The sequence below is a fragment of the Pholcus phalangioides genome, unplaced genomic scaffold (genome assembly GCF_987345545.1).
Source record: "Pholcus phalangioides strain wild (caught in Gottingen) unplaced genomic scaffold, Ppha-v1.0 ptg000010l_1, whole genome shotgun sequence".
Classification (NCBI taxonomy): Eukaryota; Metazoa; Arthropoda; class Arachnida; order Araneae; family Pholcidae; genus Pholcus; species Pholcus phalangioides.
Genome location: NW_028301603.1, coordinates 41,910,430 through 41,924,106, shown reverse-complemented (window position 1 = coordinate 41,924,106; position 13,677 = coordinate 41,910,430). Strand labels below are relative to the sequence as shown.

The 13,677-nt window shown below is 38.8% G+C and overlaps 1 protein-coding gene and 1 long non-coding RNA gene across 2 annotated transcripts in view; both read right to left on the bottom strand.

The window, feature by feature from the left end:
• Positions 1–13,677, bottom strand: part of LOC149081509 (uncharacterized) — a 119,235-nt gene that overhangs the window by 76,859 nt on the left and 28,699 nt on the right. The window contains exons 8-22 of the mRNA XM_089238347.1: positions 13,537–13,653; positions 13,185–13,301; positions 12,833–12,949; positions 11,777–11,893; positions 11,425–11,541; positions 11,073–11,189; positions 10,721–10,837; positions 10,369–10,485; positions 7,526–7,645; positions 3,276–3,392; positions 2,924–3,040; positions 2,566–2,682; positions 776–892; positions 418–534; positions 60–176 (exon numbers count right to left, since the gene is read on the bottom strand). Of these exons, the coding sequence (XP_089094473.1) occupies positions 60–176; positions 418–534; positions 776–892; positions 2,566–2,682; positions 2,924–3,040; positions 3,276–3,392; positions 7,526–7,645; positions 10,369–10,485; positions 10,721–10,837; positions 11,073–11,189; positions 11,425–11,541; positions 11,777–11,893; positions 12,833–12,949; positions 13,185–13,301; positions 13,537–13,653 (1,758 nt within the window). The remainder of the gene's footprint in view (positions 1–59; positions 177–417; positions 535–775; positions 893–2,565; positions 2,683–2,923; positions 3,041–3,275; positions 3,393–7,525; positions 7,646–10,368; positions 10,486–10,720; positions 10,838–11,072; positions 11,190–11,424; positions 11,542–11,776; positions 11,894–12,832; positions 12,950–13,184; positions 13,302–13,536; positions 13,654–13,677) is intronic.
• Positions 1,134–2,324, bottom strand: LOC149081510 (uncharacterized). Its single transcript, XR_016193464.1, has 4 exons — positions 2,208–2,324; positions 1,850–1,966; positions 1,492–1,608; positions 1,134–1,250 (listed from the first exon to the last, which is right to left on the bottom strand). It is a non-coding gene; the product is annotated as an uncharacterized LOC149081510 (long non-coding RNA).

Below are 13,677 nucleotides of genomic sequence, written 5' to 3'. Positions count from 1 at the left end.
GTAAAATGTTATGTTGACGTTCCATAGAGAATGAAATGAGATTATATTTATTAACTCACCTATTTCGCAGTTCGTGCCGTTGTGAGTTTCAGGACAGGTGCATTTGTACTTCAAGCCTTTTCCTGGCACACAAGTTCCTCCATTCTGACATGGTCTCTTATCGCAAGGATTAATCTCTGTGTCATAAGAAACGAAAGAGTCATCGTAAGAAAATCATCGAATTTTACAGTCCGAAAAACCATATTTGTCCCCTTTCCCCTCTCCAAAATGCCAGTTACTGCCCAGGACTAAGGTGTCGTTGTGGGCTTATGACGATTTAACAAGGACGAGGAATAATAATTGTAATTGTTTAGATCAAGTAAAATGTTATGTTGACGTTCCATAGAGAATGAAATGAGATTATATTTATTAACTCACCTATTTCGCAGTTCGTGCCGTTGTGAGTTTCAGGACAGGTGCATTTGTACTTCAAGCCTTTTCCTGGCACACAAGTTCCTCCATTCTGACATGGTCTCTTATCGCAAGGATTAATCGCTGTTTTATAAGAAACGAAAGAGTCATCGTAAGAAAATCATCGAATTTTACAGTCCGAAAAACCATATTTGTCCCCTTTCCCCTCTCCAAAATGCCAGTTACTGCCCAGGACTAAGGTGTCGTTGTGGGCTTATGACGATTTAAGAAGGCCGAGGAATAATAATTGTAATTGTTTAGATCAAGTAAAATGTTATGTTGACGTTCCATAGAGAATGAAATGAGATTATATTTATTAACTCACCTATTTCGCAGTTCGTGCCGTTGTGAGTTTCAGGACAGGTGCATTTGTACTTCAAGCCTTTTCCTGGCACACAAGTTCCTCCATTCTGACATGGTCTCTTATCGCAAGGATTAATCGCTGTTTTATAAGAAACGAAAGAGTCATCGTAAGAAAATCATCGAATTTTACAGTCCGAAAAACCATATTTGTCCCCTTTCCCCTCTCCAAAATGCCAGTTACTGCCCAGGACTAAGGTGTCGTTGTGGGCTTATGACGATTTAAGAAGGCCGAGGAATAATAATTGTAATTGTTTAGATCAAGTAAAATGTTATGTTGACGTTCCATAGAGAATGAAATGAGATTAGATTTATTAACTCACCTGTTTCGCAGTTCGTGCCGTTGTGAGTTTCAGGACAGGTGCATTTGTACTTCAGGCCTTTTCCTGGCACACAAGTTCCTCCATTCTGACATGGTCTCTTATCGCAAGGATTAATCTCTGTGTCATAAGAAACGAAAGAGTCATCGTAAGAAAATCATCGAATTTTACAGTCCGAAAAACCATATTTGTCCCCTTTCCCCTCTCCAAAATGGCAGTTACTGCCCAGGACTAAGGTGTCGTTGTGGGCTTATGACGATTTAAGAAGGCCGAGGAATAATAATTGTAATTGTTTAGATCAAGTAAAATGTTATGTTGACGTTCCATAGAGAATGAAATGAGATTATATTTATTAACTCACCTGTTTCGCAGTTCGTGCCGTTGTGAGTTTCAGGACAGGTGCATTTGTACTTCAAGCCTTTTCCTGGCACACAAGTTCCTCCATTCTGACATGGTCTCTTATCGCAAGGATTAATCTCTGTGTCATAAGAAACGAAAGAGTCATCGTAAGAAAATCATCGAATTTTACAGTCCGAAAAACCATATTTGTCCCCTTTCCCCTCTCCAAAATGCCAGTTACTGCCCAGGACTAAGGTGTCGTTGTGGGCTTATGACGATTTAACAAGGACGAGGAATAATAATTGTAATTGTTTAGATCAAGTAAAATGTTATGTTGACGTTCCATAGAGAATGAAATGAGATTATATTTATTAACTCACCTATTTCGCAGTTCGTGCCGTTGTGAGTTTCAGGACAGGTGCATTTGTACTTCAAGCCTTTTCCTGGCACACAAGTTCCTCCATTCTGACATGGTCTCTTATCGCAAGGATTAATCGCTGTTTTATAAGAAACGAAAGAGTCATCGTAAGAAAATCATCGAATTTTACAGTCCGAAAAACCATATTTGTCCCCTTTCCCCTCTCCAAAATGCCAGTTACTGCCCAGGACTAAGGTGTCGTTGTGGGCTTATGACGATTTAAGAAGGCCGAGGAATAATAATTGTAATTGTTTAGATCAAGTAAAATGTTATGTTGACGTTCCATAGAGAATGAAATGAGATTATATTTATTAACTCACCTATTTCGCAGTTCGTGCCGTTGTGAGTTTCAGGACAGGTGCATTTGTACTTCAAGCCTTTTCCTGGCACACAAGTTCCTCCATTCTGACATGGTCTCTTATCGCAAGGATTAATCGCTGTTTTATAAGAAACGAAAGAGTCATCGTAAGAAAATCATCGAATTTTACAGTCCGAAAAACCATATTTGTCCCCTTTCCCCTCTCCAAAATGCCAGTTACTGCCCAGGACTAAGGTGTCGTTGTGGGCTTATGACGATTTAAGAAGGCCGAGGAATAATAATTGTAATTGTTTAGATCAAGTAAAATGTTATGTTGACGTTCCATAGAGAATGAAATGAGATTAGATTTATTAACTCACCTGTTTCGCAGTTCGTGCCGTTGTGAGTTTCAGGACAGGTGCATTTGTACTTCAGGCCTTTTCCTGGCACACAAGTTCCTCCATTCTGACATGGTCTCTTATCGCAAGGATTAATCGCTGTTTTATAAGAAACGAAAGAGTCATCGTAAGAAAATCATCGAATTTTACAGTCCGAAAAACCATATTTGTCCCCTTTCCCCTCTCCAAAATGGCAGTTACTGCCCAGGACTAAGGTGTCGTTGTGGGCTTATGACGATTTAAGAAGGCCGAGGAATAATAATTGTAATTGTTTAGATCAAGTAAAATGTTATGTTGACGTTCCATAGAGAATGAAATGAGATTATATTTATTAACTCACCTGTTTCGCAGTTCGTGCCGTTGTGAGATTCAGGACAGGTGCATTTGTACTTCAGGCCTTTTCCTGGCACACAAGTTCCTCCATTCTGACATGGTCTCTTATCGCAAGGATTAATCGCTGTTTTATAAGAAACGAAAGAGTCATCGTAAGAAAATCATCGAATTTTACAGTCCGAAAAACCATATTTGTCCCCTTTCCCCTCTCCAAAATGGCAGTTACTGCCCAGGACTAAGGTGTCGTTGTGGGCTTATGACGATTTAAGAAGGAGGAGGAATAATAATTGTTTAGATCAAATGAAATGTTATGTTGACGTTCCATAGAGAATGAAATGAGATTAGATTTATTAACTCACCTGTTTCGCAGTTCGTGCCGTTGTGAGTTTCAGGACAGGTGCATTTGTATTTCAGGCCTTTTCCTGGCACACAAGTTCCTCCATTCTGACATGGTGTCTTATCGCAAGGGTTTATTGCTGTATCATAAGAAATGAAAAATAAATTTTGCATCAAAGTTGCAAATAGAAAGATAAAAAGATCATTATATCAAACCTATCCGAAGGTAAATAAGGCAGGCATGGTCGTGTCTCCAGTGGCGTAGATGTTAGCATACTTGCCCGGTTTGCAAGAGAGTCCCGGTGGAGACCACGAGTCACTTTTCTTTTCGAGTTCACCTCGGCATAATATATAGAAAATTTCTGTTTTCTCTTAAAAAAGTTTGTCTAATATTCATTCCAATTGTTGAAAGAAAGTTCCGACATTTTGAATATCTTCTTTCATTCGAGCGCTCTTATTTATTTTGCTTTTAGGCTCTGGCCTTCTGTATCATAATGAATAGGGTGTCGTTGCCGGCATGCAAGTGTAGTTCCGAGGCGTATCAATTTTTATACGTCACAGAAAAGGCACGAGTTGTTATGTTGACGTTCCATATAATGTGGATCGTTCTTACCTCACGTGTTTCAAAATTTGTGCCGTTGGGAGTTTCAGGACAGCTGTAGGTCAGACTTTTTCTGCGTAAACAAGTCCAACCATTGAAGCATAGCTTTTTATTATAAACATTGATTGCTATATCGAAAAAGCGCAATATTATAGCTTCAAATATTCTATAGAAAGGTTTCAATTTATACTCTTAAACAATTCTATCGTAATTTCCTATCGTAATATCCACACATTATATATTGAGCGCATACATATTTCTTAGTGCAGACTGTACGTCACTGCATGTGATTCGCAGTTCATTTCGAAGAGAGTTAAGTGAAAATAAATAGGTTTTCATCAGATAAATAAGAAACGAAAGATTTAATTTTGATAATTCAGTTCATTAGATACATAGTTTCATTTCTAATTTATAATTTTTTCTATCCAAAAAACAAAAAAAAGAAATAAATTTTGAAATATGTCGCAAATTGCAATGACTCCAATTTCATTTTGAAAATAACTATATTGAAATATGTTTGAAAAATACGTATTATATAGAAAGTTAATTGTTAACTAGAAAGTATTTTTATTTTCAAAATCATTCTCCATCTGTTTCGCAGTTTGTGCCATTGTGTGTTTCAGGACAGGTGCACGTGTAATTGAAACCTTTCTTTGGCGTACATTTTCCTCCATTTTGGCAACGTTTCTTATTGCAAAGGTTGATAGCTGCACCGTGAAAGAAAAAGAAAAAAAAATTGAATACAGTGGAACTTCGGTTAACGAGCGGTTCGGTTACGAGCAATTCGCATAACGATCAAAAATTTTGAACAAGTTTTGACTCGCTTGACGAGTGATGATTCACATTACGAGAAAGTTTTTCACTTTGTTTATTGAGTTTCCGGTTATCACAATTGAGGCCGATGGTTTTTCGCTTTCAACCACACACGTACTGTAGAATTGTGGGTAATATTCTCCCGTAAGTTGTCTCCCGTCAGCGTACCTCACTCGAAAAATTAACACACGTGCGAACATGACTGTTTACGACACGAAACTAAAAATAGCATCGTAATCATGCGTATGTGCGATTAAATATTTTTTTATTCTGCGTCCAAGTGTAGTGACTCTGCTGTTTAAGTACCCATGCTCCAACGATGGGCTCCGTGACGAAGGAGGTTGAAAAGAAAAGCCGTAGGGAAATGATTACTCTGGAAGTTCAGAAGGAAATCATCGAAAATCACGAGCAAGGTATGGATATCGCCGAAATTGCAAGATCCTATAAGAAATGTATATCCACGATTTGCACAGTATTAAAGAGGAAAGAAGAAATACGAAAGCTAAATACAACAAAAAGAGTTTTGAGAGTATCAAAGTAACGGCCACATGTGCTGGAAGAAGTTATTTCTCGTGAGGATAAATGAAAAGCGACTAGCTGGTGATACTGTGACTGAGAACATCATCTGTGAGAGAGCAAGACTTTGTACGCCGATCTCGTGAGCAAACTACCAGGTGTGTCAACAGGAAACAAAGAAGGCTTTCGGCGAGCAGGGGATGGTTTAAAGACTTTAAGAAGAGAAGTGGCATTCATAGTGTTTTGAGGTATGGAGATGCAGCTAGTGCGGACGCTAAGGCAGCTGAACTGTTCACTTAAGCGTTCAAGAAGCTCGTGGTTTCCGAGTGTTATCTGCCGCAGCGAGTTTTCAACTGTGATGAGACAGGGCTTTTCTGGATAAAGATACCGAAGAGGACCTACATTACAGCAGAAGAGAATGCAATACCCGGCCACAAGCCCACGAAAAAACCATCTCACCTTCTTGTTCTGTGCTAACGCAAACGCGGGGATTTTAAAGTGAAACTTCTGCTTGTGTACCATTCTGAGAATCCACGAGCTTTAGCGAAATGCAAGGTGCAAAAGATCGAGTTAAACGGAGAAGAGCCAGAGATCAAACAGCAAGGCTTGGGCCACTCGTATCTTGTTTGAGTGGATCAGAGGTCTCCTATCCGTCAGTAAAAAAAATATCTTTCGGAAAAGAATCTGCCACTCAGTCATGCCGGTTATGGATAATGTTCCTGCTCATCTTCCAAGCCTTAAGGATGACTTACTGGAGGAATTCCAGTTCATTGAGATCAAGTTCCTTCCTCCCAACATCAGTCCATTACTCCAACCGATGGATCAATATGCAATTTCCAACTTCAAAAAGCTTTACACCAAAGAACTATTTCAGCGATGCTTCGAGGTGACTGAGGGAACAAAGCTTACCCTTCGAGAGTTTTGGAAAAAACACTTCAAGGTCGTGCACTGTCTCAAAATCATTAATATAGCCCGGGATGGGGGGTCACCAAAAGAACCCTAAATTCTGCATGGACAAAACTTTGGGCTGGTTGCGTTATTGAACACGATGAAAAACTAGCTCATGAGCAAAAGCCACCAGTTGTCGAAGAGATTGTGTCCTTGGGACTAGAGGTGGATGAGAAGGACATTCAAGAACTACTAGAGGAACATGGCCAGGAGTTAACGACGGACGAATTAATGGATCTCCATTGTGCGCAACGGCAAAAGCTTATGGACGGGATCTCGTCTGAGAAAGAGAAAAATGATGAGGAGTCTCTCACTTCAAATGAGATTAGAGATATGTGTAGGAATTCTATATGGGAATCTGTGAGAAATTTTGTAGAAAACAACCACCCAAATAAAGATGTGGCAATGCGAGAAATGAATCTGGCCAACGACAATGGAATTTCCTATTTCCGGGGAATCCTAAAAAAGAGGCAAAAGCAAGTGTCCTTGGATAGGTTCTTTTTAAAAGAATAAGTTCGCAAACAACAGAGTTCATAAAACGTCCTAAACGATTGTTCCCCTTTCACTCGCCGTTTAGAGTAAGTAAATTTATAAACACACACACACATATATATATGTATATATCGTATTGTGTGTGTATGTGTGTGGGGTGCATGTTTATTTTACGGCGTTATTGTATTATTTCATTATATTATTTTATTGTATTATTTCATTATATTATTTTATTGTATTATTTCATTATATTATTTTATTGTATTATTTCATTATATTATTTTATTGTATTATTTCATTATATTATTTTATTGTATTATTTCATTATATTATTTTATTGTATTATTTCATTATATTATTTTATTGTATTATTTCATTATATTATTTTATTGTATTATTTGTTATACTATTATTGCGTTGTGTTGTTTATTAAATACCTTTTTTATGAGCCATTTTTATGTAAATGAATAATTGTGCAACGAATCATCCCAGTTTACATTATTTCCTATGAGAAAGTTTGATTCGAATAACGAGAGATTCAGATCAGATAACGAGCATGTTCACGGAATGAATTAAGCTCGTTAACCGAAGTTCCACTGTATATTAAATATCTATTTTTTACAATTTTTTACGCTGTAATATGAGATAACCACTAGGCTAAATAACCAAAGAATTACTTGAATAAAACGTGTGTGATTTATTATTCATTTCATTTTTTTCAAAATTAGTTGTTAGGTCGTGGGCCACATCCAGCCCGGGAGCGATGAGTTGAGCATGTTTGTTATATACTAGTCTACACAGGATTCAGGAATATGTCCACCAACAATTATTATAGTAACAGATTTTCTCGATTTTTAATTGACCATCGCGAGGAAAAATTTGAAATTTCTTTTAATTTCTTACCGATTTCGCAGTTTCGCCCTTTGTGTGTTTCAGGGCAGATGCAGCTGTAGTTACCGATGCCCTTGACTTTTGTACAGGTTCCACCATTTTTACATGGATTGCTTGGACATGGATCAACTTCTATATATGGAAAGAACCAGTAGAGGAAAATTATATATCGACGTTATCATAGAGTTTTCTATTATGAATATAAAATATTTAAATGAACTTTACTTTAAAAAAAATCAAAAATTTGCTAGGAAGTCTATGAATCACTAAATCAAGCGATTCATGTAAAGACTTGCGAAATGCCTGTTTCGGGAACCATCAAAATCCGAGATGTAGGTAAAAAGTGGCAGACTGGCCCGAGATGTCAGTTTGCGGCTCCCGACAAGGTAACAATACTGTGTAATTAAATTAAATTTATGATTATTGTTTTATCTATTGGAACCAATAGCTAAAACAATATGCGACTGATTCCAATAGATTTCGGGATTAAAAATTTCGTGATTTTCTGAAATTCAATCCCACTAACGGGTTCTTAAGAGGGTTCAAATGTAACACAGAAAAATAGAACCGAGACGAAACCGCTGAACTATTTATATTCATCAAATCTGTTCAGGATTTTTGTGATCTGTTTTGCCGCTGTGGTGGTCGAGTGGTTATAGTGACAGACTCGCGATGCGAGGATCCGGGTTCGAACCCCACAGTGGTGGTCGGCTGAAGTTGGTTTTCTGTGGTTCCCAACTTCAAGGCACAAATGCGAGCCGATCTCCGCGTTAAAAAAGTCTCGCCACAGAGAGCAACAGTCCTACAACGATAAATCATTCAATCATAACACTTCACTCATAGTTAGAAAAACTAGTGGCAGATGGCAGCACTACACATAACAAGCATTACAGAGAAACAACAAAAAACTTCACGTCAGGTTTCAGTACACGTACACGCACATTCCCGCATGTACCGATTCGTTGGGGGGTTCCGCGAGGGGGAGGGGTGTGCATGTGTGGTGTAGTAGTAGGTAGGGCCTCCAAAAAATGGCTCGGGGATCCATGATGTTCTTAAGTCAGCCACCTCGTTGGGCAATTTGCCTGTTGTGGCGTTGTATTGTATTGTATTAAGGAGTTTCGTGTCGTGACGTAAAGACTATATAAGTAAAAAGGGATCACTAAAAAAGGATTTTTCGAAATTCCACCCATAAGGGGGTCGTGAGGGGGTTTAAATAACACAGACAAATCATGCCAGGCCCAAACCGCTGAAATTCATGAAATTTGGTCAGAAGTTTTATTTCATGACGTAAAGACCAAATAAGAAGGTTTCTTTTTTTGGAATTCCTGAGGGGGAGGGATCATAACGGGGTTCAAAGATAACATAAAGAAATCACGCTGAGCAGAAACCACTGGAGCTATTTTCATGAAATTTGGTAAGAAATTTAGTTTAATGACGTAAAGACTAGGAAAGAAGAGTTTTTCTTCGAAATTCGCCTCTAAGGGGTTCCTTGAGGGGGAGGTCAAATTTAACATTCAAATCACGCAACGTCGAAACCGCTGAAATTCATGAAATTTGCTCAAAAGTTTTTTTTTCATGACGCAACTACTAACTAAGAAGGGGTTTTTTTTTTTATCGAAATCGGGAACAATGCAACAATTCGAGAATCAAATGCAACAGCGAATTGTCCGAGCCCAAAATCTCCGAAGCTAATATTCGTGAAATTTATCAGAAGTTTCATTTCACGACATCGACATTCTGTATTCATCGACTAAGAATGAGTTTTTCGAAATCCGGCACTTAAGGGTGCCATATTAGGTGCCACATCAGAAATCACTCCGAGCCGAAAGCGCTGAAGCTATAAATATGAAATATGGCCACAGTATTGTTCAACAGTTATTGTAGAGACTTGCAGAGAAGGAATTTTTCAAAATTCAACCCACCCCCCTTAACCAGGAGGGGGGGGGGGTTCAAAAGTTATATGCATGAATCATCCCTGAGCAGAAACCGCTGACGTTATGAATATAAAATTTAGTCACTATCTTATACATAAATGTGAAAGTATGTCTGTGTCTGTTCTTTGTACATATCAACAATTTTAGACCGATCGTCGCCAAATTTGGCATATATACCAAACATGGCCCGGAAACGGGCGAAAAACTGTCGAGCAACAATGGTTTCTTCGCCTCGACAATCACTTTCGAAATGTTCATTTTGGTTACCGTGGTTTCCCTAGCAATGTGTTTCAGACATGCATATGCCTTTACAATGGTCTGTCACTTCTTTATTGCTGCCAGTATTATGTATAATAAATAGTTTGTTACTTTTCAATCCTCTCAGAAATCGAAGAAAAGCCAGGCAGCACCGTGTATTATAGCCAGTAATATATAAAAGTATTTCTTCCGAAACTTTATCATTTTAAAAATATTATTCGTGCATCGAGAATTTTTTTTTTTTTTATCGTCTTTTTTTGTGTGTATGTGGGGGATGGAGAGGGCATGAAGGGCTCGTCCACCAATCCTCACAAACGACACCCTCTATGATATCAATATGTGTTAAGGGGAGTAGGGAGCACGCTACAGCGAAACGTTCCTGACGGGGGGGTTCAAAAATGGCTATAAAATCTGATGGAGTAATACTTAAACGGCTCTAGAGTATGACTTCTATCTATCAAGCAACAATTTTCTTTTGTCTCCACTGGTGTGAAAGAAGAAATCATATACATTTATGTATTTGTTAAGTCTATTAAGTTTAAGTCTACTTATTACTATAGTCTAATTTTTTCTGTTCAGTAAAGAAGCTGGTTGTACTAGTTGCTGATTTGGGCAAAACCTATGAATCTAAACTCGGTAAGAAATCAGTTTTCTTTCACTCACCGATTTCGCAGTTCGTGCCGTTGTGAGTTTCAGGACAGCTGCATTTGTACTTCAGGCCTTTTCCTGGCACACAAGTTCCTCCATTCTGACATGGTCTCTTATCGCAAGGATTAATCTCTATGTCATAAGAAACGTAAGAGTCATCGTAAGAAAATCATCGAATTTTACAGTCCGAAAAACCATATTTGTCCCCTTTCCCCTCTCCAAAATGCCAGTTACTGCCCAGGACTAAGGTGTCGTTGTGGGCTTATGACGATTTAAGAAGGAGGAGGAATAATAATTGTTTAGATCAAATGAAATGTTATGTTGGCGTTCCATACAGAATGAAATGAGATTAGATTTATAAACGCACCTGTTTCGCAGTTCGTGCCGTTGTGAGTTTCAGGACAGGTGCATTTGTACTTCAGGCCTTTTCCTGGCACACAAGTTCCTCCATTCTGACATGGTCTCTTATCGCAAGGATTAATCGCTGTTTTATAAGAAACGAAAGAGTCATCGTAAGAAAATCATCGAATTTTACAGTCCGAAAAACCATATTTGTCCCCTTTCCCCTCTCCAAAATGCCAGTTACTGCCCAGGACTAAGGTGTCGTTGTGGGCTTATGACGATTTAAGAAGGAGGAGGAATAATAATTGTTTAGATCAAATGAAATGTTATGTTGACGTTCCATAGAGAATGAAATGAGATTAGATTTATAAACGCACCTGTTTCGCAGTTCGTGCCGTTGTGAGTTTCAGGACAGCTGCATTTGTACTTCAGGCCTTTTCCTGGCACACAAGTTCCTCCATTCTGACATGGTCTCTTATCGCAAGGATTAATCTCTATGTCATAAGAAACGTAAGAGTCATCGTAAGAAAATCATCGAATTTTACAGTCCGAAAAACCATATTTGTCCCCTTTCCCCTCTCCAAAATGCCAGTTACTGCCCAGGACTAAGGTGTCGTTGTGGGCTTATGACGATTTAACAAGGCCGAGGAATAATAATTGTTTAGATCGGGCGAAATGTTATGTTGACGTTCCATACAGAATGAAATGAGATTATATTTATTAACTCACCTGTTTCGCAGTTCGTGCCGTTGTGAGTTTCAGGACAGGTGCATTTGTACTTCAGGCCCTTCCCTGGCACACAAGTTCCTCCATTCTGACATGGTCTCTTATCGCAAGGATTAATCTCTGTGTCATAAGAAACGAAAGAATCATCGTAAGAAAATCATCGAATTTTACAGTCCGAAAAACCATATTTGTCCCCTTTCCCCTACGCAAAATGCCAGTTACTGCCCAGGACTAAGGTGTCGTTGTGGGCTTATGACGATTTTAGAAGGAGGAGGAATAATAATTGTTTAGATCAAATGAAATGTTATGTTGACGTTCCATAGAGAATGAAATGAGATTAGATTTATAAACGCACCTGTTTCGCAGTTCGTGCCGTTGTGAGTTTCAGGACAGGTGCATTTGTACTTCAGGCCTTTTCCTGGCACACAAGTTCCTCCATTCTGACATGGTCTCTTATCGCAAGGATTAATCTCTATGTCATAAGAAACGTAAGAGTCATCGTAAGAAAATCATCGAATTTTACAGTCCGAAAAACCATACTTGTCCCCTTTCCCCTCTCCAAAATGCCAGTTACTGCCCAGGACTAAGGTGTCGTTGTGGGCTTATGACGATTTAAGAAGGCCGAGGAATAATAATTGTTTAGATCAAATGAAATGTTATGTTGACGTTCCATAGAGAATGAAATGAGATTAGATTTATAAACGCACCTGTTTCGCAGTTCGTGCCGTTGTGAGTTTCAGGACAGATGCATTTGTACTTCAGGCCTTTTCCTGGCACACAAGTTCCTCCATTCTGACATGGTCTCTTATCGCAAGGATTAATCGCTGTTTTATAAGAAACGAAAGAGTCATCGTAAGAAAATCATCGAATTTTACAGTCCGAAAAACCATATTTGTCCCCTTTCCCCTCTCCAAAATGCCAGTTACTGCCCAGGACTAAGGTGTCGTTGTGGGCTTATGACGATTTAAGAAGGCCGAGGAATAATAATTGTTTAGATCAAATGAAATGTTATGTTGACGTTGCATAGAAAATGAAATGAGATTAGATTTATAAACGCACCTGTTTCGCAGTTCGTGCCGTTGTGAGTTTCAGGACAGCTGCATTTGTACTTCAGGCCTTTTCCTGGCACACAAGTTCCTCCATTCTGACATGGTCTCTTATCGCAAGGATTAATCGCTGTGTCATAAGAAACGTAAGAGTCATCGTAAGAAAATCATCGAATTTTACAGTCCGAAAAACCATATTTGTCCCCTTTCCCCTCTCCAAAATGCCAGTTACTGCCCAGGACTAAGGTGTCGTTGTGGGCTTATGACGATTTAAGAAGGCCGAGGAATAATAATTGTTTAGATCAAATGAAATGTTATGTTGACGTTCCATAGAGAATGAAATGAGATTAGATTTATAAACGCACCTGTTTCGCAGTTCGTGCCGTTGTGAGTTTCAGGACAGCTGCATTTGTACTTCAGGCCTTTTCCTGGCACACAAGTTCCTCCATTCTGACATGGTCTCTTATCGCAAGGATTAATCGCTGTTTTATAAGAAACGAAAGAGTCATCGTAAGAAAATCATCGAATTTTACAGTCCGAAAAACCATATTTGTCCCCTTTCCCCTCTCCAAAATGCCAGTTACTGCCCAGGACTAAGGTGTCGTTGTGGGCTTATGACGATTTAAGAAGGAGGAGGAATAATAATTGTTTAGATCAAATGAAATGTTATGTTGACGTTCCATAGAGAATGAAATGAGATTAGATTTATAAACGCACCTGTTTCGCAGTTCGTGCCGTTGTGAGTTTCAGGACAGCTGCATTTGTACTTCAGGCCTTTTCCTGGCACACAAGTTCCTCCATTCTGACATGGTCTCTTATCGCAAGGATTAATCGCTGTTTTATAAGAAACGAAAGAGTCATCGTAAGAAAATCATCGAATTTTACAGTCCGAAAAACCATATTTGTCCCCTTTCCCCTCTCCAAAATGCCAGTTACTGCCCAGGACTAAGGTGTCGTTGTGGGCTTATGACGATTTAAGAAGGCCGAGGAATAATAATTGTTTAGATCAAATGAAATGTTATGTTGACGTTGCATAGAAAATGAAATGAGATTAGATTTATAAACGCACCTGTTTCGCAGTTCGTGCCGTTGTGAGTTTCAGGACAGCTGCATTTGTACTTCAGGCCTTTTCCTGGCACACAAGTTCCTCCATTCTGACATGGTCTCTTATCGCAAGGATTAATCGCTGTGTCATAAGAAACGTAAGAGT